The 26019-nt window shown below is 56.7% G+C and overlaps 1 protein-coding gene across 2 annotated transcripts in view; it reads right to left on the bottom strand.

Annotated features, from left to right (window-relative positions):
* The window catches only part of CLEC16A (C-type lectin domain containing 16A), a 204697-nt gene that overhangs the window by 7776 nt on the left and 170902 nt on the right, over window positions 1-26019 (bottom strand). For both annotated transcript variants that reach the window (XM_062180005.1, XM_062180006.1), the window contains exon 22: window positions 3024-3182. In XM_062180005.1, the coding sequence (XP_062035989.1) occupies window positions 3024-3182 (159 nt within the window). The remainder of the gene's footprint in view (window positions 1-3023; window positions 3183-26019) is intronic.

Here is a 26019-nt window from a genome sequence, read left to right as displayed (position 1 = left end):
GTGCCGTCTGGCTGTGGAGTCCCACACGCTGCCTCCCCCCACTGTAGCTGGTGGCCACACACTGGCCGCGTGGGAGTCCGAGGGTCTGCGCCTCCGCTCACATGTGAGAGCCATGTTTTGCCACCCAACATCCCTGACGCCTGTGCTCAGTAAGGGCTTGACATAAACCTGCTTGTTTAGCCAAAACTAACACAGTCAGAGTGGGGGAGGCCACGAGTGGGCGGGCCTCTCGGGTCCGGCCTCAAGTCCACAAAGCCAAGTGGGGAAGCTGGACTTCCCAAATCCCAGGAGTGCACACTGCAGGCCCGCAGGAAGCTGCGGACATCTGCGTCTCAAACCCAGGCAGGCAGGAAGCCCAAGGCCTTCTGAGCTGATGTAGGCTGGAGGCAGATAACCTACCCGAACATCAGCTCCCTTGTTTGGGCCACGCAGGTCGAACCCACTTAAGCCGGTAGAGGGGCCACGGTATCTGGGGCCTTTCCGTGACAGGGCCCGCCCAGCCCGGCCTGCTGAGGGGCGGTGGTGTGTGGAAGGTGCGCCTTGGAGCCCAGTGCCTGCCACCAAGTGGGCTTGGTTTCAGGAGCAGTGTCTGCTGGGCGCCATGTAGCAGGTGCGCACTGAGGAGGTGGCTATGGTGGGAGCCCGGCCCTGTTAACTGCTGCAGTGCCAGGGTTACCTTTACCCCCCACTATTAACTCAAAAAACCCACCCCTACACACAGTGTGCATGTTTGTGGGGTACACGCCGGCATTCTGACGCTGTATGAAATATGTAATGATTAGAAGAGGGCAATCAGCATTTCCCTTGCCTCCGACATTGACTGCTTCTTTGTCTTGGGAAGATTCACAATGCTCTCTTGAAATTCACAACACATTATTATTAACTAGTATCACCCTACTGTGTTATAGAATTAATCCTGTTTAACCGTAGTTTTTAGTGATATCCTCGTTTAGTTCAAGTCTCCAAAACCATGGGGCAGAGCCATAGAAAGCGGGGCCTGTCTTGTCACCTGGCAGGTGGCAGCTGTCACGCACTCGCCCAGACACCTGACCGTGCAGTGTGGCTGCGGTGGCTGAGAGGCACTCGGAGTGCTGGCTCTGCAGCTGTCTAGGCCCAGGGCAGCGGGGAGTTGCGTGGACCGGCTCGGGCGGGCCCTCCAAGGGTAAGAGATGTCAAACCAGGCAATTGGCAGAAGGGCTCCCCTCCCAGCCTCCCTTCCTTGTCCCTGGTTCCCCCCTGCATACCATCTCACTACACCCACGATGACGACGTAGAACACGGACGCCCCCCGGCCTTGCCACTGGATGGACTGGGGAGGCTGAAGGCAAGCCTGGGGGTCACGGCCTCTGACACCTTCTCTTCCCAGGGGCCAGTGGCTGCGTCCCAGGGCAGCTGGGCTTTCAGTGTTAAGTGACATTAACAAAAAAACAAACCAAAGATCCAAAAACTAGGGACCTGCATGGTACCTCCTGGCTTGCCTGGGGTGCAGACCTGGGAGGTCCTGCCCTCCACTTGTCACCTGGCACCTGCCAGCCAGGCCAACAGTCCCTGGATCCCTAGGATGAGAAGCCGGGTCCTCGGCACTGCAGGGAATGGCAGGGGTAGGAGAAGGCTAAGGAGAAAGAAAGCGGCGCTCAGTGAGACACCGGCTTCCGGCAGAGCCCAAGCCACAGGTGTGGTGCTCGGGGGAGGCTTGGTTTTGATGATGGGGGTCTTTGCTGGCTTTCTTGTTCACTCAGCTGCTGGCTGTGCCTCCCTGAGCATGAAGGCTCCCTCGGGAAGAGACCTTTCGCCCCATGCATGTGTAAATAGGTGTGACTGGGTGCACACACAGGCACAGATACACAACCCTGCACGGGACCAGGACCAAGAGGGACCCTGAGGGCTGCGCTTAGCTTCTGGAGGAAGCTCCGTCTGGACTTCCCAGCTACGAGCCTGGAGCCAGTGATGCCAGTCACCGCTGGAAATATATGTGTGGCCAACCTGGAGTCAAGCTCAGAAACATCTGAGACAGGCGGCCACCTCCCCCCAGCCTGGGCTGCGGCTTGGGGGTGATCTTGGGGCCTGGGCCTTTGGCTGTCAGCACACATGGAGGAGGCACAGGCGAGCAGGGATGCCCTGAGCCATAGGCATGGGCACAGCTGCCCTAACTCTGCTGGGAACACAGGAGCAGAAATGGCTGCAGGGAGAGGCGCGGGTGCCCAGGGAGATCCTGGCACTGCGTAACCCCTGCCCCGCCAGGTCTGTTTTGTTGCAATCCTTGAATCCATAACTTGACGAGATTCAGGTCAGGTGCCCCTACAGCACAACGGGTGAAGGTTCTGGATCAGGGACAGCAAAGGACCTCAGGCTCCTGGACTGGGGGAGCAGCCTGAGTCGCTGGGAACCCCCAGAGCCACAGCGCGATGTTGCCACAGTGTGAAGTGCCACACTGGCCACCAAGGCCCATCTGCACGCGGGCCCCGCTCCCCGAGAGAGAAGCCCAGTGTCTGCTCCCTGGGATCTCACACAGTGAGGCAGCACTCATGTGCAGTGGCTCAGGGTGGTGACTGCGAGGGGTGGGGGGAGGGACCCACTTGTACGTCGGTTCCTGGCTGGCTGCGGGGCCTCCCGCCTGCTCCTGGCTTCTTCCGTGCCGTGCCGGGACTGGTGTAAGTTAGATGGCTGTGCGCCTCCAACTCATCACATAACGGGGCTGCACAGACATGCAAGATTCTCCTCCCAGGGCTGGAACAATGGCCTCTGGGAGAGCCCTCCTTGCGACACCTGGAACTCAGGGGTGCCGATGGGGTGGGCCGGGGCTCAGCCCGCCTGCTGCGGGGGCCCCTCGGCTCTGCAGGCAGGGAAGGCCTTACTGTGCAGCAGCCTTGGCAGGAGCTATTTCTCCCCAGCAACTCGCGGGCGTGTCTGGGGCAGCTCCTCCAGACACCGTGACGAGGAGGAGCTGGGTGACGGTGGTCGTGACTACGGCGGTGAGGAATCGGGGTGCTCCAACAGGCCCCCGCCCTGCCCCGGGCCCATACCTGCAGGACTCTGGGTGGCGGAGGGCGTGGACGATGAGCTGGCGCCTCCTGAGTCACAGTGGCCGGTGCTGCCGCTGGGGCTCCCGCTGGCGGAGGGCGGTGACGGTGAGGACAGGGAGGGCGAGCTGTGCTGGTTCATGCACTGAGCCACGGCGAAGCCTGCAAGACGAGGGAGGAGGTGAGCAAGTGGAGAACTCCCAGGCCTGGCACCGCTGTGTTCAGAGACGCTGCGGGGGGAGCACCCGATCCAAGGGCCACACCAGGGGCCTCAATGTCAAGGCCCCAGATAAGCTCAACCCAGCTCCTTGGAACACCTGGGCTGTTCCCTGAAGCAGCTGACCTCACAGGTCAAGGGGCGGCGCTGGCACACGTGAGGCCGTTCCAAGGAGAAAGGAGCCGTCAGCCATAGGGACGGAGGCAGGCCTGGGAGCCGCAAACCGGGGCCCGAGACGCTGGCTCAGCAGGTCGCTGCCTCTGCCCGGAAAGGACACCCGGCCTCGGGCTCCGCCTGCTGCACCTACTACAGTCTGTTAGAGGACGGGCAGCGGGCCTAGGGTCTGTCTCATGTCCAGCAGGGGGGCGCCCCAGACCCATCAGAGATTCACTCTGCCCCGGAGGGATGTTAACAAGGTTGGAAGCCGCGAAAGCTCTGTGCACAACTACCCATGACCGTTTTGGAGGTCGCTCAGAGCGACGGTGGGGCCTGCACCCACGCTTCTGGGGTCTGCAGCCTGCCTGGCAGTCAGGCCTCTGCACTGCCTGCATTGCCCAGCGGCCAGCTCTGGGCTGACACCTCTTCCAGGAGGCCCTCCAGGTCCTCACCTAACCTCTCCCAGCACTCAGGAAGGCAGAGTGGGGTGGGCAGGGCCTGACTTACACTAAGGCCCCGTGCCTGTTCGGTGAGGAAACTTTTGCTGGGACACAGCCATGATCCTGGGCTCGCACGCTGCCCGTGGCTGTTTCTGCGCTCCGTGGCAGAGCCACGTGGTCGCCTGAGGTGGCTCAGCTGGCACAGCCATATGCCAAGATGGGTGTGGGGTGTGGGGTGTGGGGTGTGGGGTGTGGGCTCTGGGCCCAGGGAAGCCCCATCTAATCACTCATCTGCTGTGGGACCCCAGCCTACCTAGAAACGGGGCCTGCTGTTCCACCCTCCCCTCGGGACCTCGAGAGACCACATGGCTAGCCACGGACAGGCAGGCAGTACCACCAGGTGGGGGAAGTTATTTCTGTCTAAGGCCCAGGTCTGTCAAAGTCAGGGGCCCAGGTGGGTTTTGGGAATGGCACAACAGGTGGACACTGTGAGCTTGAGGCTCGGCGGGTGCAGGGTGGGGCATCTGAGCTACGCACAGGTCTGCCTGCACAGAGGCCAGCAGGCTGGGAGGCCGGGGGTCCGCATCACGGCCAATCACAGCCAGGAGGGAGGAGAGCCCAGGCTCCCTGTCAGAGGTTCGCTCTGCCCTGGAGGGCTGTCTGGGTTGGAAGCAACAGAAGCTCTAGGCACAACACGATGCGACCAGGTGTGTGTGTGCCGGGGCTGCCCGGCCAACATCTGGCAAATCCAGACACCGGGCAGGAAAAGTCCTCGGGGACACTCAGCCACGCCTCGCAGAGCCCGCGTTACAGCTGCTTCCTCCTTCATCACCTACAGTGGTAGCCCCCAGTCTACAAGCTGCTTACTTGCCTCGAACAAGAGTTACCCCAGTACTAATCAAAACATCAAGGCAGCTGCCCCAAGCTGCCCATTTATCGGTGCCACAAGCACAGGGCTGGATGACGCCTCGGCCGCTCCCCGACAACAGCGCCTGCGCCCGCGGGGACGAGAGCAGCCCAGGTCGGTCACACTCCCTTCTTGGCAGCCGCGTCCTTTCTCTTGTCCTCTTCCAAACTCTGGTGAGTTGCCGTGACACCACGTCCTCGGTTTATTGCCATCACACGTCTGGAGTGAGGCGAGTGGGGCCACAGAGAAGGCGCAGGACAGACTGAGGTCATGCCATATCTGGCCGTAACATTGCCACTCACTGTGTGCTCAATAGGATGAAGTAAACAAATACAACCCCAAACCTCTGTCCTCAGCTCTGGGCAGGCACCTGGCCGTCTTTCCCCCACCTGCTACCACAGAAACCCCACCTCCCTCCCTTCCGTCCTCGCGCTGTCCCCGGCGACACTGGGACCCACGAGGGTGCCCAGGCTCTCTCCCATGTCAAGGTGGCGAGCGCTTGGTGGTTGAATCCACCGCATCAGAGGTGAGGAGGCCGTGGGAGAATTGCAGAGGGCCACGGTGCCCCTCCCGCGGGTCCTGATGAGTGAGCTTTGGCGGGGGCCACTGGCAGCTTTCTGGGCTTGAGCCAAGCACACAGGGCCCGCCAAGACATGGCGGACATACAAGCTGCAGGGCACGGGACAGGAGACAGGCAAACAGGCCTCCCACACAGAAGATTCTGGGCTCTCCCTGGGTGTGTCTCAAGAAGAGCCTGCAAACTGGGTGTCAGAGGGCACAGCGTGGATTCCCTGCCAGCTGACCCACCCTGCATGCAGGGGGCCACTGGAGTGCAGCCACACGATGAGTGACAAGGATGTTCGAAGGCCTGGGGGAGGACGGGGAGTGACGACGCACCCCGTGGGCACGGGGCGGGCGTGAGCGGACGGACGCTAACAGACGGACGCGTGTGATGCAGCCTGCCGCTGCCACCACAGCTGCCGGGAGGAGGGATTCAGGCTGGAGCAAGGGGCACGCAAAGCGCAGCCTGCGTGCTCCCCGCAGTGACAAAGGCTGGCGCTGGCCCGGAGCACGGGCAACACCAGGGTAACTGAAGCAGCTCATGGAAATGCAGTTACAAAGACAAGCTTATTTGGGTTCCCCCAATTTTGAAAACCATGCCTTTTTTTCCCCTCTAATACGCATTTTCTACAAAGCTTTTGCAACCCCCCTACCCCTGTAGACTGGAGGCAGGGACGCTGAAGCGGTGAGACCCAGGTGCTGCGGCTGAGCCGAGCTTGTGTTTTCTGTGCTTGGCGGCTTTTCCCAAGGTGCTACTAGGAATATTATTTTAAACTAGGGACAAAAAGGGAGGCTGGGGAGAGGAACACAGACTGGAGCTCCGGGCCCTGATGGCCACAACCCCCACCTGTGCTGGCCTCTGCTCCATCAGCTCCCCACAGGACGTGGCTGGATGCTTCCGAAGCGGGTGGACCGCGCCGATGGTGAAACACATCCCCCGCTCTCCAGAGCCCCCGGTCTTCCTGCTGCCCCCGGCAGCGCTCTGCCCATTATCCTGCAAAGATGAACTAAGGAACAACTCTGGCATTCTTCAAGCACAAAAATACCACGCAAAGGTCAGCCTTCTATTTTGGGCCTACTGATAGTGGGAGTACCGCACTTGGAGTCAGAACAGCGGATTTGAGTCTAAGCTCTATTCAAAGGGGAGCGGTGCTGTGGTGCAGCTGTGTTAAGGCGCTGGCATCCCATATGGGCACTGGTTCGAGTCCTGGCTGCTCCTCTTCCTATCCAGCTCTCTGCTATGGGCTGGGAAAGCAGCAGTAGATGGTGGCCCAAGTCCTTGGGCCCCTGCACCCGCTTGAGAGACCTGGGAGAAGCTCCTGGCTCCTGGCTCTGGATCAACACAGCTACGGCCACTGTGGTCATTCGGGGAGTGAACCATGGATGGATGACCTTTCTCTCTCTCTGGTTCTACTTATCTCTATAAATCTTTCAAATAAATAAAATACATCTTTAAAACAAACAAACATAACACTGTGGCTTTGGAAGCTTGGATCAGGCCCCTCTCTCCTGTGGGCCTCTGGGCGTTTACGTTTCCCTGCCAGATATGGGTTCTATGAGTCAGGACGCAGGGCCCACCATGGGGCCCCAGGGCCGGCAGCTGAGTTTTGCTTTGCTCACATCAAGTCTGTATTTGCTGTAGGGACCATTTACACCCTGGTGGCTTTGGCCTACAGATTCGGGTTTCTGGCTGCTTCTTCAGAAATGAAAAGATCTAGGGGGCTGGCACTGTGGCATCGTGGGTAAAGCCACCGCCCGCAGCACCAGCATCCCATACAGGTACTGGTTTCAGTCTTGGCTATTTCACTTCCGATCCAGCTCCCCTCTAGTGGTCTGGGAAAGCACTAGAAGACGACCCAAATGCTTGGGACCCTGCATCCCTGTGGAAGACCCAGAAGAAGCTCCTGGCTCCTGGCTTCAGCCTGGCTCAGACCCGGCCATTGCAACCACTTAGGGAGCAAACCAGTGGATGGAAGATCTCTGTCTCTCTCTGCCTCTCTCTGTAATTCTGCCTTTCAAATAAAATTTTTTTTTATAAAAAACATGAAAAGTTCTGGGGCAGCTATGTGGCACAGAGGGTTAAGCTGCTCCTTGCAATTCCTGCATTGCATATCAGAGTGCTGGTTCCACTGCTGGCTGCTCCACTTCTGATCCGGCTTCCGGCTAACACAAGACATTAGCAGTAGATGAAGGCCCAAGCACTTGGGATCCTGCCACTCACATGCGAGACTTGGATGGAGCTCTTGGCTCCTGGCGTCAGCTTTCCTGGCATTTTTGTGGGCATTTGGGAGTGAACCAGTAGATGCAAGCTCTCTCTCGCTGTTACTTTTGCTTTTCAAATAAATGAATGAAAGAATAAATGCATATTTTTTAAGAAATGAAAAGAGATCTGGCCTCACTGAGCACCACTGCACACAGAGGCTCAGGGAGGTGCCCTCCTAAGTTGACTGGCATGGCCTCGTTTGCATTTTCAGTTGGTCGTCTCAGCTTTCCATCCTGAGATTCTTGGTCAAATCCACAGAACCCAGGACCATTCTAGCCCTCGGAGACCTTATGAGCCAGGTCCCTTCTCAAGCCCCAGAATCCTTGGGCGGGTGTGGGGAATGATGGAAACGTGGCCACCTGCCACCAGTGGCCAGGCCGGCGTGCAGACAGGATCCGCCTGCTCTCCACTCTGCTGACAGCTCCCTGTGCCTCCGCTTGGTCTGCACACAACCCTTCCCAGCCTCTGGGGCTCTCTCTGCTCAGGGCTGGCTTGGGCAGGAGTTCTGGTAACAGAAGGGGTACACTGTGCTGTCCTCTGCTGGCCTGGAGCCAGTGCTGGGGTTCTGTCAGCTGTGTGTCAGTCAGCCTGCCCAAGCGAGGCCAAGGTCTGCCCCTCTTCTCACAGCGAGTGCCGGGAGCCTCTGGGTTGAGATGGCGTGGGGACAGTGCCCCTGGCCTTGCTGGCTGTGTCCCAACAGCACTCCCCCTCTCCCTCCGAGCCGCAGTCACAACCGCTGGCAGCTGAGCATGGCCATGGGACCAGGTTGTGGTCAAAGACTAGAAAGGGAAGCAGCTGTGGGATTTCCAAGAAGGTTCTTTTTTTAAGATTTATATTTTTATTTATTTGAAAGGCAGAGCTACAGAGAGGCAGAGGCAGAGAGACAGAGAGAGAGAGAGAAAGAAAGAGGTCTTCCATTCGCTGGCTCACTCCCCAAATGACCACAATGGTAGGAGCTGGGCCGATTGGAAGTGAGGAGCCAGGAGCTTCCTTGGGGTCTTCTGCATGGGTGTAGGGGCTCAAGCACTTGGGCCATCCTCCACTGCCTTCCCAGGCCATAGCAGAGAGCTGGATCAGAAGTGGAGCAGCTAAGACTCAAACCAGCACCCATATGGGAAGCCAGCACTGAAGGTAGCGGCTTCATCCACAATGCCACAGTGCTGGCCACAGCCAAGAAGGTTCTTTACAAGAAGGGTGGGGGGGTACATCCTCCTCCATTCAGCTTCCTAAATTATGGATGTGATGGCTAGAAACCCAGCAGCCATCTTGGACCATGAGGATGAACCACATTAGAGAAGGCAGAGCAGTGGGCAGGAAGGAGCTTGGGCCCTTGACGCCTCCGTGTAGTCCCTGACCACCTACACTCAGGCTCCTTTTATCTGCAAGGGACAGGAACCCACCCTTAACTGATACAGATGAAAAAAGGCTTTGTGAGCGCAGGGAGGCGAGCCGAGTGCCCGAGGAACAGGCCTGGGGACCTCCAGGGCTTCCGGTGCAGGGATGGCTGCTCTGGGCCTGCTGCAGGAATCTGGACACAGAGGTAAAGACAAGGAGGGGATGGGGCAAGTGAGACCGGAGGTGACCTTCTGTGGCCTCCCAGCTCTCTAAGAAATGCTCTCTCAACTCCTTCCTGGGTGCTACAGGCAAGCTTTCTGCAGGAAACCAGCCAAGCTGTTTCTGTCTGTGCCCAACGCAGGCCACAAGGATACTTCGAGAAGGCCAGGACCTGGACAGAGGGGAACCAACAGAAACTAACCAGGGGGAGGGGCTTGGTCTGGGCTGGTGGGAAAACTAGGCGGGGGGGGGGGGGGGGGAGCCTTGAGCCCAAAGTTCCCTAATCTCCAGGTGAGCAAGGAGGCCCCAGACGGCCCTGCTAAGAGTGGGCGTCATTTGTTTCACTGGAACTACCCAGAGGAGACGAGCGGCTGCCTGACCCCAGGGGGATGTTTCAGGCTAGGAAGTCAGAAAGGCAGCTGAGCGCAGGGGGAGTTCTCGGAGCACACAGAGCTGGCCCGGGGCCCACACAGATCCTCCACCCTGACGGCCACGACCTTGCCCCTGCCTCTGCCTCACCCCCACGGGCACGCGGACCTCTCGTCTGCTTCTAGGAAGCCTGGGAGAGGCTGAGAGCTCAGAACCCAACCCGTGGACGCTAACGCCCGAGAGCCACTAAAACAGAAGCCAGATGATGAGAGCCGGGACTAAAGGTGGACGGGGAGAGCAAGTGCCCGCAGGACGGTGTCCAGCTCTGGGAAGGTCATGTCGCCATCTAGCTCCGAGCTTCCTGGGAGCCAAGACCTTGGGGACAGCTACCCCCAGTGGCTTTGCCCTCCTGACACACTGGCCCAGTAAGCCCTGGGGCACGGCCTCAAACACAGCTTCATGGAAGAAACAGCTGCCTGACGGGACTCGCGGCCGCCCTGGGCAAAGCTAACCCCAAGCAGCCCCCTTGCAGGCTTTTTTTTTTTTTTTTTTTTTTTTTTTTAAGATTTATGTATTTATTTGGAAGAGTTACAGAGAGGCAGAGGCAGAGGGAGAGAGAAAGGTCTTCTGGCTGCTGGTTCACCCTCCAGTTGGCAGCAACGGCTGGAGCTGCACTGATCCGAAGCCAGGAGCCAGGAGCTTCCTCTGGGTCTCCCACGTGGGTGCAGGGGCCCAAGGACTTGGGCCTTCCTGTACTGCTCTCCCAGGCCACAGCAGAGAGCTGGGTTGGAAGTGGAGCAGCCAGGACTCGAACCGGTGCCCATACAGGATGCCAGCACTGCTTTACCTGCTATGCCACAGTGATGGCCCCTCTCGCAGGCTTTTATCTAAACAACACAAAGGCTATTTGCACACACAATGGAGATGGGACTGCTCGGCTGGCACAGAACCTTCTTCCTCAAGGAGGGCGCCTCTTTTTCCAGACACCGTGGGGCTCCTGGGTCTGAAAACCACCGGTTCGGCAATGGTGGGGGAACATAGCACACAGGGAAGGGCTGCCAGTGGAAGGGTATTTCCAAAAGCCTTTGAGGGATGCAATGAAAAGATAATTTCATTTTGGCGCAAAAAAATTTTGAGGGGACGGCACAGTGGTGCAGTGGGTTAGGCCACTGCCTGCGACACTGGCATCCCATATGGGTGCTAGTTTGAGTCCTAGCTGCTCCACTTCCAATCCAGCTTCCTGCTAATGCTCCTGGGAAGGCAGTGGGTGATGGTTCAAGTCTTTGGGACCCTGCTACCCACGTGGGAGATCAGGATGGAGTTCCAGGCTCCTGGCTTCAGTGTGGCCCAGCCCTGGCCGGTGCGGCCATTTCCAGCAGATGGAAGATTCCCTCCCTCTCTCTCTCTCTCTCTCTCTGTAACTCTGCCTTTTAAATAAATAAATACAACTCTTCAAACAAATTTTTGAAACCCATGCATACGAGAGCTCTTCAGAAAGCCCCCGTGTGACTGCTGAGAAAGTGCTACAGGGTCAGCGGTCTGCACGGTCGCCTGTTTTCTCTCACTTGACACAGACGTGGGCTCCGCGTGGACAGTTCTACCAGGAAGACAAGGGCACAGGCAGGCTCATCAGTCTGCCCCAGTGAGGCGACAGGGACAGGCAGAGGCTGGGGGGAAGCAGCTGGTGAGGGCGGGCGGGCGAGCTTCTGACCGCTGCTGCCCGACAACATAGGCCTCGCAGATGCCACCATTTCCAGGTCTTCCAGAGAAGCTGGGTGTCTGAAATCTACAGAAACGTTTCTGGCATTTAAAATGTACTGACGTCTTAACTGGCATCCTTCTTTAAAAACCAGAAGCGGGCAACCTTGGGAAAGCCAAACCAATCACGCCTCGTCTGGGTGGGCCCCGAACTTCTGTCTGGGGCTGAGACGGGGGTCTCCTGGCCTCCGCTGGGAGCCTAGGGGATCACACGCTGGGGCTGCCTTGTCCAAACCCCTGCCATCAGTGGCTTCAGAACCTCGGGTACACCACTAAAGTGAACCTCAGACGATGGTGCGTCAAATAAGAAAGTCCAGGGCCGGCGCTGCGGCTCACTAGGCTAATCCTCCGCCTTGCGGCGCCGGCACACCGGGTTCTAGTCCCGGTCGGGGCACCGATCCTGTCCCGGTTGCCCCTCTTCCAGGCCAGCTCTCTGCTGTGGCCAGGGAGTGCAGTGGAGGATGGCCCAGGTACTTGGGCCCTGCACCCCATGGGAGACCAGGAGAAGCACCTGGCTCCTGCCATCGGATCGGCGCGCTGCGCCGGCCGCAGCCCGCCTGCCGCGGCGGCCATTGGAGGGTGAACCAATGGCAAAAGGAAGACCTTTCTCTCTGTCTCTCTCTCACTGTCCACTCTGCCTGTCAAAAATAAAAAAAATAAAATAAAAAAAAAAAAAAAAAGAAAGTCCAGTTTTCAGAGACTTCTCTCAGCCAAAACTCTCTAATTTGGGGGTAGAGCTGCCTGCCCCAATGTTTATGTATGCCTATTCCAGATGGAGAAGCATGGAGCAAAACCGGCCGAGGACAAGGGAGAAGCAACTGGTGCGTGCGTTCTCTGTGTCCGAGTGAATGAGGCCCGGGGCGCGGTTCCCCGAGCTCGCCTTTCATTAGCAAACCCATCCCGAGGCTGCAGCTCAGGTTTCTGACGATGCAGTATTCATATTTTCTCACCACCCATAGCGATGCTGGGAAACAGTAAAAAATCAATTGGCCTCGTGACCTCGCACACAAACTGAAGACAGCAAGTGCGGCCGCGGCCTGATTTCTCCCTCGCTGGCTCCTTCGCCGGCTCTGCCCTTTCACCTCCCAGTGCTATCTGCCGGGTCCCGTGGGCCACAGAGGAGGGGTGAGGACGGGACTGGGTCTGAGACTTCAGCCGGCTGGTAAGATCGACAGGGAGGCAGCTTCCCGTCGGTGCACCCGGTTCAGGGGGCGGCTCTGCAGCCACCCTGGGCCAGATGCAGGTGCTGGGAGCCGGTGAATGGGGGCCCTGCCGGAAAGGTGACCTTAGGATGATGGCACGCAGGGGCCACGTCACCCACAACCGTTCAGAGAGCACGTGTTGGGGGCACTGAGGAGGAAGCAGGGTTCAGATTCAAGTCCAACAACGGTGCACCCATGGCGGTCCTTGGGAGGCCCGGATTCTCACCCAGAATCACCCTGATTCTCCCGGCACGTTCACTGGTCTGCCTACTCGCTGCTGGGACTCTGCTGATGGGGGACAGGGAAGACGGGCATGTTTGCCCAAAGACCCATGCTCTCAGTCTCCCTCAAGTGAGGCTCAGACCCTGGGCTTAGGGGCCATGGAAGGGCTCTCCACACCCACACCCCCTCAGGGGTGGTGGTCCTCCCATTTTCTTCCTGTGTCCTGGCCCTGAAGAACCCATGTCCTGTCCAGCCCAGGGGGGCAGATCTGCAAACCAGGCACCTGGGGAAGAGAAGTTTCTAAGGCTTCTCTCGACCAAGCCTGAGCCTTACCGACCCTTGCATCACTGACTGGCTGCACCTCAAAATGCGTAAAAACTTTTATTGCTGGTTGCTTTAAAGGGATAACATGTCCAACATAGAAAAATAGCTGGGAGTGTGCAGCACCGTTTAGCCTACAGCTCCTTATCCATGGATAAATCCTCTTGGATTTTAAGGACTATACTTGAAAACCTGCAGGAAAGAAAAAATGGTTTTCAGTATCTTGCTTTCTCTCTGTGCCACCTCTGGGCTAAGTGTGCCCTTAGAAACCTGTCTACTGTCGGGTGCGGAACCCGCCCCCAGCAGGAGAGATCCAAGACCTAAGGGTGCTTTCGCTGTGCGGAGTGGGAGTGGGGGGCTGTGTGGTCTTTATGCGTGCAGCCGTGCGGGTACTCCTTTCCTGCCTCGGACACAGGCGCCTCTCCAGACCCCAGAGGGATGGCTGGCATGTGGATGGCTGGCACCAGGAGGGCACGGGATCTCTGGGAGTCTCTCATGCTGGGACACCCTAGCGTCAGATTTGTTTAAAAGTGAAGGTTGCCAGGACCTGGGCTTTCTTCCCAAGCACTGGGCCCCTGCCTCGCCCGGCCCCTGCCCTCCTCCGATGGCATTACCGTCTGTACATTAGCAAGCAAAGAGCTCCACAACAGTCTCTCAGCCAAGGCACTAGCAAGGTCATCAGCGAGCGTCTAAACAGGGCTGAAAGCAGCGACAGGGAGGCAGGTTAGACCGCGGCCAGGGGCTCGGTGACCCCTGACTACTCGGTGCTCAGAGCCTAAGGGAGTGGAACTGGGGAGCTACTGGGCTGGGCCAGGTCGGGCTGGCCCCCTGAGCTTCTGGCTGGCCAAGGACCAGCTCTTTCCAGGAGGCCTCACGTCCCACGAGCTCTGTTCCATGGGGGAAGGCACAGGGTGTGTCACTCACACGGACATCTACGCCCTGCCCTGCGTGTTCCGTGAGGTGGCAGTGTGAAAAAGGGGCCAGGGAAGCTGCTCTGGCAAAAAGCACGTGCCGCTGACGCAAGAGGCGAGGCAGAGAGCCGCGCGCCCGCTCCCGTGGCTGCGCTCGCCAGGACTGGCAGCTTGCAGGGTGGGGCGGTCAACTTCTGCACGTCACTGAGGCGCTCCACCGTGTGTTCTAACAGATTGGGGCTGGGCCAGCCCCGTGGATGACGACGCTCTATCACACATCATCTCCATCTACAGAAAGAACAGATGACACCATCTGGAGCTACGCAGGGCAGATACGATCAGGCAGTGTGTGTGGAGCCGCACACAGACCGAGATGCCTATCAGCCCAGGGCAAGCTCCAGAGGCCCGTAACTGAGGGTGCTGAGCGCACGGGGCTCTGCAGCTTCTGCCCTGGCAGGCTCGTGGGACACGGCCAACAGACGCTGTGTGTGTGGCGTCCGTCACCTGCAGGGCAGAAGCCCTGGGGATTCCTGGTGCTGGGCCTGCAGCTTCTGCCCGGGGTGCAGGACTCAGAGGTGGAAGGGGGCCGGGGACCTGGCCGTTCCCAGGGGTATGTGACTGGGGGGGGGCCCGCTTCCCTCGGGAGCCCCTATCCTTTCTCTCATGTAGGGTGGGGTGACGCCACATCTCACAGGGCTCGTGAGGACTTGGGTCAACAGGGCCTACGTGTCCAGGTGGTGCTCCAGGGTTTCACTACTTAACTGGAGTTTACGGGGCCTAGGACTTGGGCCCAAGGAGGCCAGAGCTGGAGGTTTTCATTTGTACCAGTGTCTCTAGACCCAGGGCTAAGGGCAGAAGTGGCTCAGCTCTTGAGAGAAAGAACGCGACGCAAGACGAGGCTCTTCTTCCTGTTCCTCAGGTTGAGAGACTGGGACACCAGACAGCTTTCCTAAAGCAATGTGATGCGCTAAGCTTAAGGGTCTTAGATAACACACAGCCTGTGAGAAAGGGGAGTTCCTGCGGTTTTCACCTAGACTCTCAGAATCTCGAGTTACGGCGCGTTGAAGGCCGAGGATGGTGCGTCTGCCAGTTCTTCTCCAAGGCAGAGTTGAACGCGGTAGGTGGAACTGTGTCAAAGGACAATATTCAGGGAGGCTGGGCCTGTCAGCGCTGCCGTCTCGCCTCGGTCCACACGGGTCCACTCGCAGGGCAGACCTCTGTCCCCACGATCCCCACGGCCACAGTTCCGGGAGGAAGGCAGGGAACGGCCAGCTGTGGACTCCAGCGAGGGACTCTAATTCTCCATGTCTCCTGGTCCTGCCACGCAGGCGCACACCTGGGCGTGCTCTCTCACCAGCTTAGACACCCTTCGTTCTGGAAGCTGGTGCCTGGGAAACGGCCGTGCCACTCGAGGGCCGTGGGTCTGCTCAGAAAGCCCACGGAAAAGGAGCCTCCCAGGACCTGCGGGGGCTTCTCAGATCTCTTTTCCCTCTGTGCTTCATTGCAAAAGCTAAGCTAATGTGTTCAACATTAACATCACCCTGGCTACCCCACATCTGTAGTTTTGACTTATTCTTTTTTAGTATTATTAATATTTCATCATAAAAGTATTGATTTCCTTTAACTAAGAGACTTAAAGTTTGCTGCATCCTTAAGCGTGATTTTATTATGTCTTGGGGCCAAATGTTTTTCCTCCCCTCAAAAAACACTTTTCCTTTGATATAATGCGTGTCGAGAAGGAGGAAGAATTGGTTCACGGAATTCTGCATCACAGGCAGCTTTTAAGGGATGTATCCAATAAGTGAACTGGAGAGACAGTATGTGTCCCTGTCAAGGCTTTTCCATGCTTTAGAGGTGAGAAACGGAGCACGACGTGTGTATTACAATGTCAGATCGCTTCAAGAGAGGCAGACCTGGGAAACTCACATCAACTCGGGACAGGACCCCCAAGCTCACCAAGTCCTTAGAAACGCCCCAGGAATCATCAAACCCACATTCCCACACTGCCGACCTCTTGCTTCCTTAAAGAAAGGCAACAGAAAATGAGGAGGCGTCCTGCAGCCTTGGGGCTGCCAGCCACTGTTCCCTTGTCTGCAGAAATTGCCGGAAGGCGATGCCAGTGACAGGTTAGAGAAAGGAGGCTCCGTCTCCCGGAGCCCATCCAGGAAGCAGGCGGAGGGCAGTGCCTGGCAGAACAAGCCCGGCGCTCCGGAATGTTTAAATATTGAACACCCTTTCTCCCTCCTCCGCATTCATTATTAACTCGGACCTGCATCGCTATGTGCACTGACTTCACTGCTTCCCAAGAATCCAAGACACAATGGACGACGCTCAGGGGCCCGTGGGCAGGGGCAGAGCGCGGATTTGGGTTTCTTCCCTTCATGCCCTCGCTGGAGATCCTTTACGGTCAGCCCCACGTTCTCAGAGCCATGAGTTCCTGGAAGTGTCTCAGCCTCTCAGTGACCCCTGGCGCCCGAATGCAGAGTGTCCCGAATATTGACAGCTGCACTTTCTTCCCCTCCCCACCACGGCAGCAGCGTCCTGCGGACACACAGGACAGAAGCTGTCACCGCAGCACAGCGAAGCTGTGGGAGCACCGCCCGGCCGAGCGTCTGCTATGGCTCCCAGCTGTGACTGTGTAGCAGCAACGCGTAGGGTGCCGTGTGCGTGCGACGGGAAGAAGTCTACCCATAGCTAGCAGATGGCCTCTGCCTGGTTTCTGGACACCTGTTCTGACACGTGACACCTGGGCCAGTAGCCAAGCAAACTTGCAGCCGGAGCCCATGTCATGCCTCCAGGACATTAGTGTGTGGCATCCCAAGCAGAAAGCTAAATCCTTCCAGAAAACATGGCAGCGCCTGCTCTCGGGGACAAACAAGGGGGCGGGGTGGCCCATCATAGCCTCCCATCGAGAGGAGAGAGGAGCCGAGCCTGGATCTGCCGGCGGGGTGAGCTGGTCACAGCCCTCCTTTCTCCTGGGCTTTTATCTGTTCGAGTGAAACTGTCCCAGAAGACCAGCTCAAGGCTTCCACTTTCCTCACAGAGACAGCACGGCATTGGAGATCGATGCTCTGCCCTGCAAGGCGGCTAAATTTATCCTTCCCTGCATCCTGCTCTCTCCCTGCGCTGGGCTGGCGAGCTGCGCTGTCCCGGCCCTGCTGAGTGAGGTGTACGCCGGCCTACGTGGCTTCCTAGCAGGGAGCACGCACGCTCCCAGCCCTGCCCGCGCTCAGCACACACACAGGACCCTCTGTTTTTCCCAGGGCTCACTGCTGCCCGGTTCTTGGAAGTCCCCACAAACAGAGCTCTGGAGGCCTGAGCTCTTCGCTCATCTGCAACCCCCAGCGTGTACCCTGCGGAGTGGCCAGGTTGGCTCCGTGCAGCGGCTCCGGAGGCTCTTGGCCTGCACAGTGGCGCGCGCCCTTCGTCTGAGTGCCTTTCGCAGCAGTGGGATGGTGCGGGCTGCCGGGGGCTTAGACGACTGAACTAAATCAGAGATTTCCTTCTCTCCAGTTGCGCTTGGCAGGCTGCCCTGTGAGTGAAATTTCCCTGATTTAACGCCCGATGCCTGGAGGGCCCCGTATTTCTGAGATCTCGATCTGTCTGTGTGGCCGTGGAGAACATGCCCCAAACAGACAGCCTGAGCTATGGCTTCCATTTTGCTGTTAACCCGTGCACTCTGCCTTTTTGGCAGGAATGAGAAATCGGGAAAGACGCCAGCGCCCACGCTGGCAGGTGCACAGGCACACACGCGGCGGCTCTGCCCGACACCGTTTTCAGAGGCTCACCGGAAACACGGAGCCGGACCTCTGTGTGCGGATCTGCACCGCAGGCTGATCCAAGGGGAAGCAGCAACAACTTCCCTTGCCAGTACAAGCAGACTGCGAATTCTGACCAAGCCCACGGGCATGGGTTGCACTGGGTCTCCCTCGCATACTTCTGCTGAAGCGCCAAACCCTCAGCTTGGGACCCGATTAGGAAACGGGGTCATTTTACAGGTGCGCGTGAGCTAAGATGACGTCACCAGGGTGGGCCCTAATCCAGTCTGACCGAGCCTCATAAACAGAGCTCCGCAGGCAGGAGAAAGGACACCATGTGGAGATGAAGGCAGAGCCTGGGGTGACGCCTATGCAAGCCAAGAAGCCCCCGAGACGGCCAGCAGAGAGACCTGCGTCAGACTTCTCTCCCAGGGAGCCAACTGTGCTGACACCCACATCTTGGACGTTTGGCCTTCGGAGCAAGATAACACGTTTCTGTTGTTTAACCGGCCCAGCTGTGGTCCTTCGTCACAGCTGCCTCCGGAAGTGAACACCCAGATGACCGACAAGTAGGCAGCCATTAAAAATGAGGGGGGGGGGAGGCAGGTGTTGTGGTAAAGCAGGTTAGGCCATCACTAGAAATGCCTGCATCCTATATCAGAGTGCCTGGGATGAAGCCCCCCCGCTGCTTCCGATCCCGCTCCCTGACAGTGCACCTGGAAGGCGCAGATGACAGCCCAAACACTTGGGTCACTGCCACCCATGTGGGAGACCTCCACAGAGTTCCTAGTTCCTGGGTCCAGCTTGGTCCAGCCCCAGCTGTTGTGGGCATTTAAGGAATGAACCAGAGGATGGAAGAGCTCTGTGTCCCCCTCTCTGTTACTCTTTCAAATGGATACTTTTTTTTTTTTTTTTTTAAATGAGGTCTAGCAAGAGGCCGCCTACAGCATGGGGAACTGCTCTGATAACAATGGCAATGGAGTTAAACACAAAACCTTGTGACCCAGCAGCTCCACTGTGTGGGCCACACACGTGCACAGAAGGCGCACCTGAGCATGCCCACTGCAGACCTGGTTGGGCAGTGAAAGCCCAGGGTGACCTAAACTCTCAGCCAGAGAAACAAAGTATCCACACTGCAGAAGACGGCACAGCCATGAAAACGGAGACACAGACTCTAAGTGCTAATACAAGACAGACTTCCGATACACAGGGTTGGCCAAAAACAAACACTAAGCAAGCTGGAGCAGGGTATAATACTGATTCTCTTTAGGTTATTTTAGAAAGCCGTCCAGACCTTAAGACAATTCCAGATGTGTAACTCCTTATCCTACAGCCCTGTAGTCAGCTGTGCCCTGGAATGCAGCCATGCTGGAGTTAAAAGCAATGTGCTGCACTCACACACATGATACATATTACGTTACATCTTCAGCTGAGTCCTGAGCAGCTAAATCCAAAAATATTACATTTCTGGAGAAAAAAAATGAATACTGACAATAACTGGTATGAACAACTCTGAAAAATAGCCCATAAATAGTTCAGTGAAGGTTTATGACAACAAGTGAGCTAGGAAAAACTGGAGTTCAGAATTGCTAAGGGAACAGCGCAGTGGAGTAGCGGGTAAGGCTGCCTGCCGTCTGCAGTGCCAGCATCCCATATGGGCACCTGGTTGAGTCCTAGCTGCTCCACTTCTGATCCAGCTCTGCTATGGCCTGGAAAAAACAACAGAAGATGGCCCAAATGCTTGGGCCCCTGCACCCTCGTGGGAGATCCGGAAGAAGCTCCTGGCTCCTGGCTTTGGACTGGCACAGCTCTGGCAGTTGCAGCCATCTGGGGAGTGAACCAGGAGATGGAAGACCTCTCTCTTTTTCTCTGCCTCTGCCTCTCTGTAACTCTTTCAAATAAAAATAAACAAATCTTAAAAAAAAGAAATTGTTGAGAAGAGGCTGTGGCCATGGACCTGTGCACTGGCTGCACACATACACATGTGAGATGCAACTACAGAGAAGGTTCTGGAAGGCAATCAGCCAGCCCTGACTGTGGGTATCTGGGGAGGGGAGGCAACTGGAGAAGAAGAGTCAAAAGGAATTCAAGCCTCACTTTTAAATGAAGAATCAACTTATATATTTCTTGGGTATATATTTTTTAAAGATTTATTTTATTTATTTGAAAGACAGAGTTACAGAGAGAGGTAGAGACAGAGAGAGAGGTCGTCCATCTGCTGGTTCACTCCCCAGATGGCTGCAACGACTGGAGCTGTGCCGATCCAGAGCCAGGAGCTTCTTCTGGGTCTCCCACATGGGTGCAGGGGCCCAAGGACTTGGGCTATCTTCTAGTGCTATCCCAAGCCAAAGCAGAGATCTGGACTGGAAGTGGAGCAGCCGAGACACGAACTGGCGCCCATATGGGATGCCCACACTTCAGGCCAGGGCGTTAACCCGCTGCGCTATAGCGCCGGCCCCAGGTATAATATTTTTTTTTTTTTTAAGGAAATGAGAGAATAACAACAGGCAAGACGCAGATGAAAAGCCAGCTGAAATGTTCATGGTATTTTCTCCTACACTGGTGGGATTGTGAGTGTTTTCTTCTCCCTGTAGCTTTACAGTTTTCCCTCGTAATTTCCAACATTCACAGATTAATGCACAAAAATTAATGCAACGGGCGTGCAGTAACAGTGAAACAGCTGACTGGTCCATCCACTCCTGTCACCGTCAGCTCGTCCGCAGGCCTGGGTGACCTCGCGGGGCCACGTCCTGCTACCTCCCCGGCCTGCCACCCTTGGCGTCCACACTCTGACAGCCCGGCAGTGCCGGCCCTGCACCGCCGCCATGAAATATGGCCCCTTCCCGGGCCTCTGCTAACACACTCGTCGCTTTGATTCATCCTCTCTAAGTCTCTCTGTCCTTTATTCTTCTGCCCTCCTTGCCCTTTGATTGCTTTTTGGGAGTTTATCATGCTGAACTTTTACCCCTTTCCAGGAAACCCTGTTATTTTTTTTCTTCCTTTCACAATTAATAAATAATTATGAGAGCGCTTCTTTGGACAGAACTACATCCTGCCTTCTGAGCAGGACGGCAGGAGCTTTGCTTTTGCGGCCCCTCTAGGCCTGTGCTGGGGGCACGTGCCCTGTCCCAGCGGGGCAGCCGCCTTCTCCCAGACCCTTGCGCTGGCTGTGCTTTCATGGCTGCCCTCCAGGTAGGGGATGTTGGCTTTGGAGACAACAGACATGAGTTGAAACCCCAGCCTTGATGCTGCCGGGGCTACAGCCCCGGGCCTCAGTCTCCCTGGGTCTAGCACGGGAATAATCCCTAACCCAGACAGCATTATGAGGACACGCCCGTGCTCGGCACGGCAGCTGATATACGGCAACTGCTCCATCACCAGCGGCTGCTGTGAACTTCCAGCACCAGCTATGGCGGTGTGCCTTCTCCTCCGACAGCCTTCTCCCGCACAGAGAGGGACACAGCTGGCCCCCACTACCTCCAGGACACACTGTGCAGCATCTGGGCTCATACAGCGTGTTGCCGGCATGCTGGTCACTTCCAGGGCAACTGGCAGTGCCGCTCACCTGCTCTCTGCCTCGACTCCACCACACTAGGTGCTCACGGCTGGGAGTCTCCTACCTGCTGGCTTTCCCAGAAGTCACAATTCTGAGGTCAGACCACAATCAACAGATTTCTGGAAAGGTAAGAAATGCAAACTTACCTCATAATTTACAGGAAAGAAAAGGGAACAAGAGGCTATTTTACCAGCAAGAACAGAGTTTTTTCGTCAAAGTCAAGAAGAGATGGAAAAAAGGCAAATTTGGGGGAAGAGGAAGGGTGCCAGGTGAGTCTGGACAGCATCAAGGTTTCCAAATTATTCTGGAATGTGTTGCGAGTTCCAATTTTTCCCCCCATTTGGACTTGTTTAAGGAAAATGTTACACAAATCAGACTATTTTATGATAAAAATGGGACACAAATGAGATCGCGTGGTCTTTATGTGCTGTCTGATGACAGCGCTGTGACGGGCTAGCTAGCTTAGAATGGTGTTTTAAATCCACAGTTTGATTGAGATGTACTTCATACACCCAGCAATGCACCCACCGAAAGGGTACAAGTCACTGCGTTTTAGTGCAGTCACAAAGTTGTGTGGCTCTCAACACATTCCACTTTTAAAAACATTTCCATCACTCTCATAAGGGGTTTGCTGACAACCTGTGGCAGGGGACTGCACCCAGCCAGCCTCTCTCTCCCTCCGCAGAGCGGGTCTGTTACCTGTCCTTAGAAAGGCCTTCCACTTCACACTCTGTGGTTCATTCTCCTGGGGTACAAAAGACTTCATTCTTCAAATCAGGCCCAAGCCCAAGGAACTTCCTTTCCAACAGAATCCATCCCCAGACCGAGGCCAGGTCAGCTCCTCCTGACCTGCCCTGTGCCCACAAGGGGAGGAGGTGTCAGCAACAGAAGGGGTCTCAGGCCCCCCTACTCTGGTCAGGGCAGGAATCCATGACAAAGGCTGCTGGGTGGCAGGTGCCACAGAAGCAGGTCTGGGAACCTTGGGCCAAAGCAGCTAGGGCTCTCCAATCCCGGGATGTCCATCTGGGGCACAAAGCCGCTCAGCTCTGTTTGTCCTCCTCCTAGCTCACCCTCCCTTGCTTGGAGAAGTCTTCCTGGACCCCGATCCAGGTCCGTGTCCTTTCCCGGTGCTCCCCCAGCTGCAGGGCACCGATCACGGTGGGCAGCTGTCTCTGGTGCCCTGTGCCTGGGGCCTCCGAAAGGACTGATCTCTTTGGTTCACCTCTGAGTCCGCAGTGAAAATGTCTGTCACACACGAGGGTAATTCAAACAGTTCATGGAAAACTGAAGTAGAAAAACTATTTTGGTCTAAAAATTTTGAAAGCCACGTGTGGTTTCTCATGATAAGCATTTCCATGAACGTTTTGAAGATTCCTTGTAGAAGGGGATATTAAAGGTTTGCTGGCTCCATCCATCCACCCACATACCCACCCCACCCCCTGTCTATCCATTCACTGCATTCCTATCACCAACGACAGGCCTGGGACAGCCCAGGAGCTGGGACTTCCTGGGGGTTACAATTCAGTCACGGGATAGGACAGGATCGGGTAGTGGGGGGAGAGGATGAGGAAGACAGAATATGGGACGGGGTGTGCGCTTAAGAATAGGGTTGAGCACGTTGGGTGTCTGGAGAGCTAGGAGTGGCGGCAGGGCTGTTGTCACCCAGGCCCGCAGGAAGGACCCTCTGAGAAGGCGGAGGGGGAGTCTGAGGACTGACATGCAGTAGGTGGGGACAGAGCCACGCAGGTACTTGGGGAGAGCATTCCAAGCAGAAGCTACTAATGCAGACCCCCAGCAGGGGTGCTCAGCAGCCTGGAAGCTGCTGGGGCTGCCCTGGAGAGGGCCAGAGGACAGTGTGGAGGTGAGGTCAGTCTTGGGGGGGGAACAGGGATCAGACTGTGTGGGTCCTGGGCCACCTAAGTGAGACAGGAGCCACTGGTGGCACAGGCACAGGCACAGGAGATAACTATCTGACTTACACCTTAATGGGATCATCTTAGCTATGGTGACCAGAGGGCAAGGCCAGAGTAGCGGGCTGATTTTGAAGCCACTGAAGTAGCCAAACCTGGCCAAGGCCAAGTGCCAGCAAACACCATCCTGGAAGCCCACTGTGGCATCTGCCCATTTTTGTCAATGAAGATGTGCTGGAGGCCAGCTCGTGGCTGTTTCTGGCTGCAATGGTAGAGTCTTGTTGAGATGTAGACCCTATGTCTCAAAATAGCCTGAAATATTTACTATCTGGCCCTTTAAGAAAAAGTTAGGGGCCGGCGCTGTGGCATAGTGGGTAAGGCTGCCGCCTGCAGTGCCAGCATCCCATATGGGTGCCGGTTCCAGTCCTGGCTGTTCCACTTCCCATCCAGCTCTCTGCTATGGCCTGGGAAAGCAGTAGAAGATGGCCCAGGTCCTTGGGCCCCTCCACCCACGTGGGAGACCAGAAGCAGCTCCTGGCTCTTGGCTTCAGATTGGAGCAGCTCCGGCCGTTGTGGCCAACTGGGGAGTGAACCAGTGGGTGGAAGACTTCTCTCTCTCTCTCTCTCTGCCTCTCCTCTCTGTGTAACTCTGCCTTTCAAATAAATAAATAAATCTTAAAAAAGAAAAGAAGTTAGCTAGGCCCTAGCCCAGGAGACGGGTGTGGCAGTGAGTGGTTCTGGGTTCCTTCTGCACTTCCTAGGTAGAGCCCATAGGTGTAGGGTGGCACTGGACGTGCAGAACAGAGGTCAAGGATAATGCCCAGCCTTGGCCTTGGCCCAGACGAGTAGGCTTGAGCCCCAGCTGTTCTCAAGGTTTCTCAGCCATCCCTTCCTTCTAGCTCAGCGTGGGTCATTAGGTTCCCTGGGCAGCCCAGCCTGGGGCCGGCCCCTGTGAGCACCTGTTTCACTGCTCCAAGATCTGCAAGTGTTTTTCTTGTTTGTTTGTTTGTTTGTTCTTTTCAGAGTAGGACCTTTGCTGCCTTGCTTGAAGCCCCTTGGGTCCCCTGGTGAAGTCCACGATGGTTTGGCTGGCACAGGAGCCCACTGCTGCGTGGCTTCAGCTCCCGCTGCTCTGTTTCCCACCCTTCTGCTGCTTGTGGACCCCAGGTGTGCACATGGTTTTCAAATCCTGCTCAGGCCACCTGCCACGATGTGCCAGGCTTCACCCAAGACATTCTTGAACACCTCTTTCTGGAGGCCTCTGCGCTGTCCGGGCTGCACCTTCACAGTGGAGATCAGATCATGCTGCACATGGTTCAGCGTCACTTCCCAAGGATGCTGTGAAGCCCTTGAGAGCAGGGCCTTCTAGGACCCTGTACTCCCTCGTTTTTGGAGAAGAGCATGGCGCGGAGCCATGCCCATGGTGAGTCTGCTGCCAGTGTGACAAGCTTTGAGCAACTGGCCTCTCCTGAAACTGGGCTCAGTGCACTGAACCTATTCTACTCTCATACCCAGAACCTCTTCCACCAGAGGCACGCCAGGGCGCACCTGCTCCTCCAGCAGGGATGCCCCAGGCCTCCGAGCTGACAATTCATCCCCGGGCTACAGAGCAAGCGGGCACAAGGACACATCAGCTCCATGGGAGGAGGAATGTCAATCACGTGGTGCACCACGCCAGACTGTCCACAGTGCGTCCTCAGGAAGGAATGGGACCCAAGGGCACAGCAGTTGACTCAAACTCACCAACAAGAAACTCAGTGAGATCCTTCCATCTCTATCCAGTTCTCGGCTGGAATGGACATGGAACTGCCCTGGTGGGCGTCACAGAACACCAGCGGACTTCTTACATTCTGGTTTAACTGGGCTGGGCTTGGATAGCTTTTCACAGGTGTACATTGAACCAATTCAGGGCCTCCAGCTGGGGAACCTTCTGCCAGTGCTGGGACTCCATGCTTCCCAAAAAGCTATGCCTCTGGGTAGCTGGGCTCCATCAAGGTGGACCTGTGACCTCTCGGGGTTGAAGGACAGCTGAAGGACACCTGACTCCTTTGTAGCTGTGGCCTTCTAGTTGGCTGGCTCCCCAAACAGGTAGCTGGTGGAGCCATGGAGGTCTAGGAGGGAGAAGGGACAGGAGCTAGGAGCTGACCCGAAGGCCATGCTAAACTGAGCAGGCCTCATCATCCCTGGCGACAGGACAACGAGGCCAGTTTCCAGCCTGAGGCCACAGAGACACTCCTGGAGCTGGGTGATGTGTTGCTCCTCCAGCTCCTCCGGGATAGTGTAGCTCAGCACATGATGGAGGCTGGGAGGCCACCAGGCAAGTGGTTTGATGACGAAGTGCCCAGTGCCAGGGACAGGACCACTCTCAAGGCGTGGCTGTGGGTTTCCAGCTGTCTGCGGATTCCAAGTCAATAACAGAGGCAGTTCTCCAAGGGGCTGGAGAGCTGTGCGGTTTTGCTCTCTGGCAGGCCTCTGAGCCACACCAGGGACAACACGGGGTAGGGAATGACAGGGAAAGATGAGGACACAGCAAGGGAGACTGGGTAAAGAGGAGCTGGGACAAGACACCGACTTGGCTATGTACTGGCTGTGCAACTCCAGGGAAGTTGCTTAACCACCCTGACCTTAGGAAACCAACTGGAGAATGAGTGTATTACGGTACTCCTGAAAGGTGCTGGAAAATGAAATGAAAAAATCAGAGTTTGCTGTGAAAAGATTTTGAGATCCATCCATACAAAGGTCTTCAAAGAGTTCATGGAGGGGCTGGCATGGCGTAGAGGGTTAAGGAACAGCTTAATCCGTATTGCAGTGCCAGCTGGAGTCCTGGCTGCTCTGCTTCTGATCCAGATTCCTAGTAACGCACCCGAGAGAGCAGCAGATGATGGCCCAAGTCC

This window comes from Lepus europaeus, chromosome 21 (genome assembly GCF_033115175.1).
Source record: "Lepus europaeus isolate LE1 chromosome 21, mLepTim1.pri, whole genome shotgun sequence".
Taxonomy (NCBI): domain Eukaryota; kingdom Metazoa; phylum Chordata; class Mammalia; order Lagomorpha; family Leporidae; genus Lepus; species Lepus europaeus.
The sequence above is the reverse complement of the archived record's forward strand: the minus strand, read 5'-3'. Positions and strand labels throughout refer to the sequence as shown.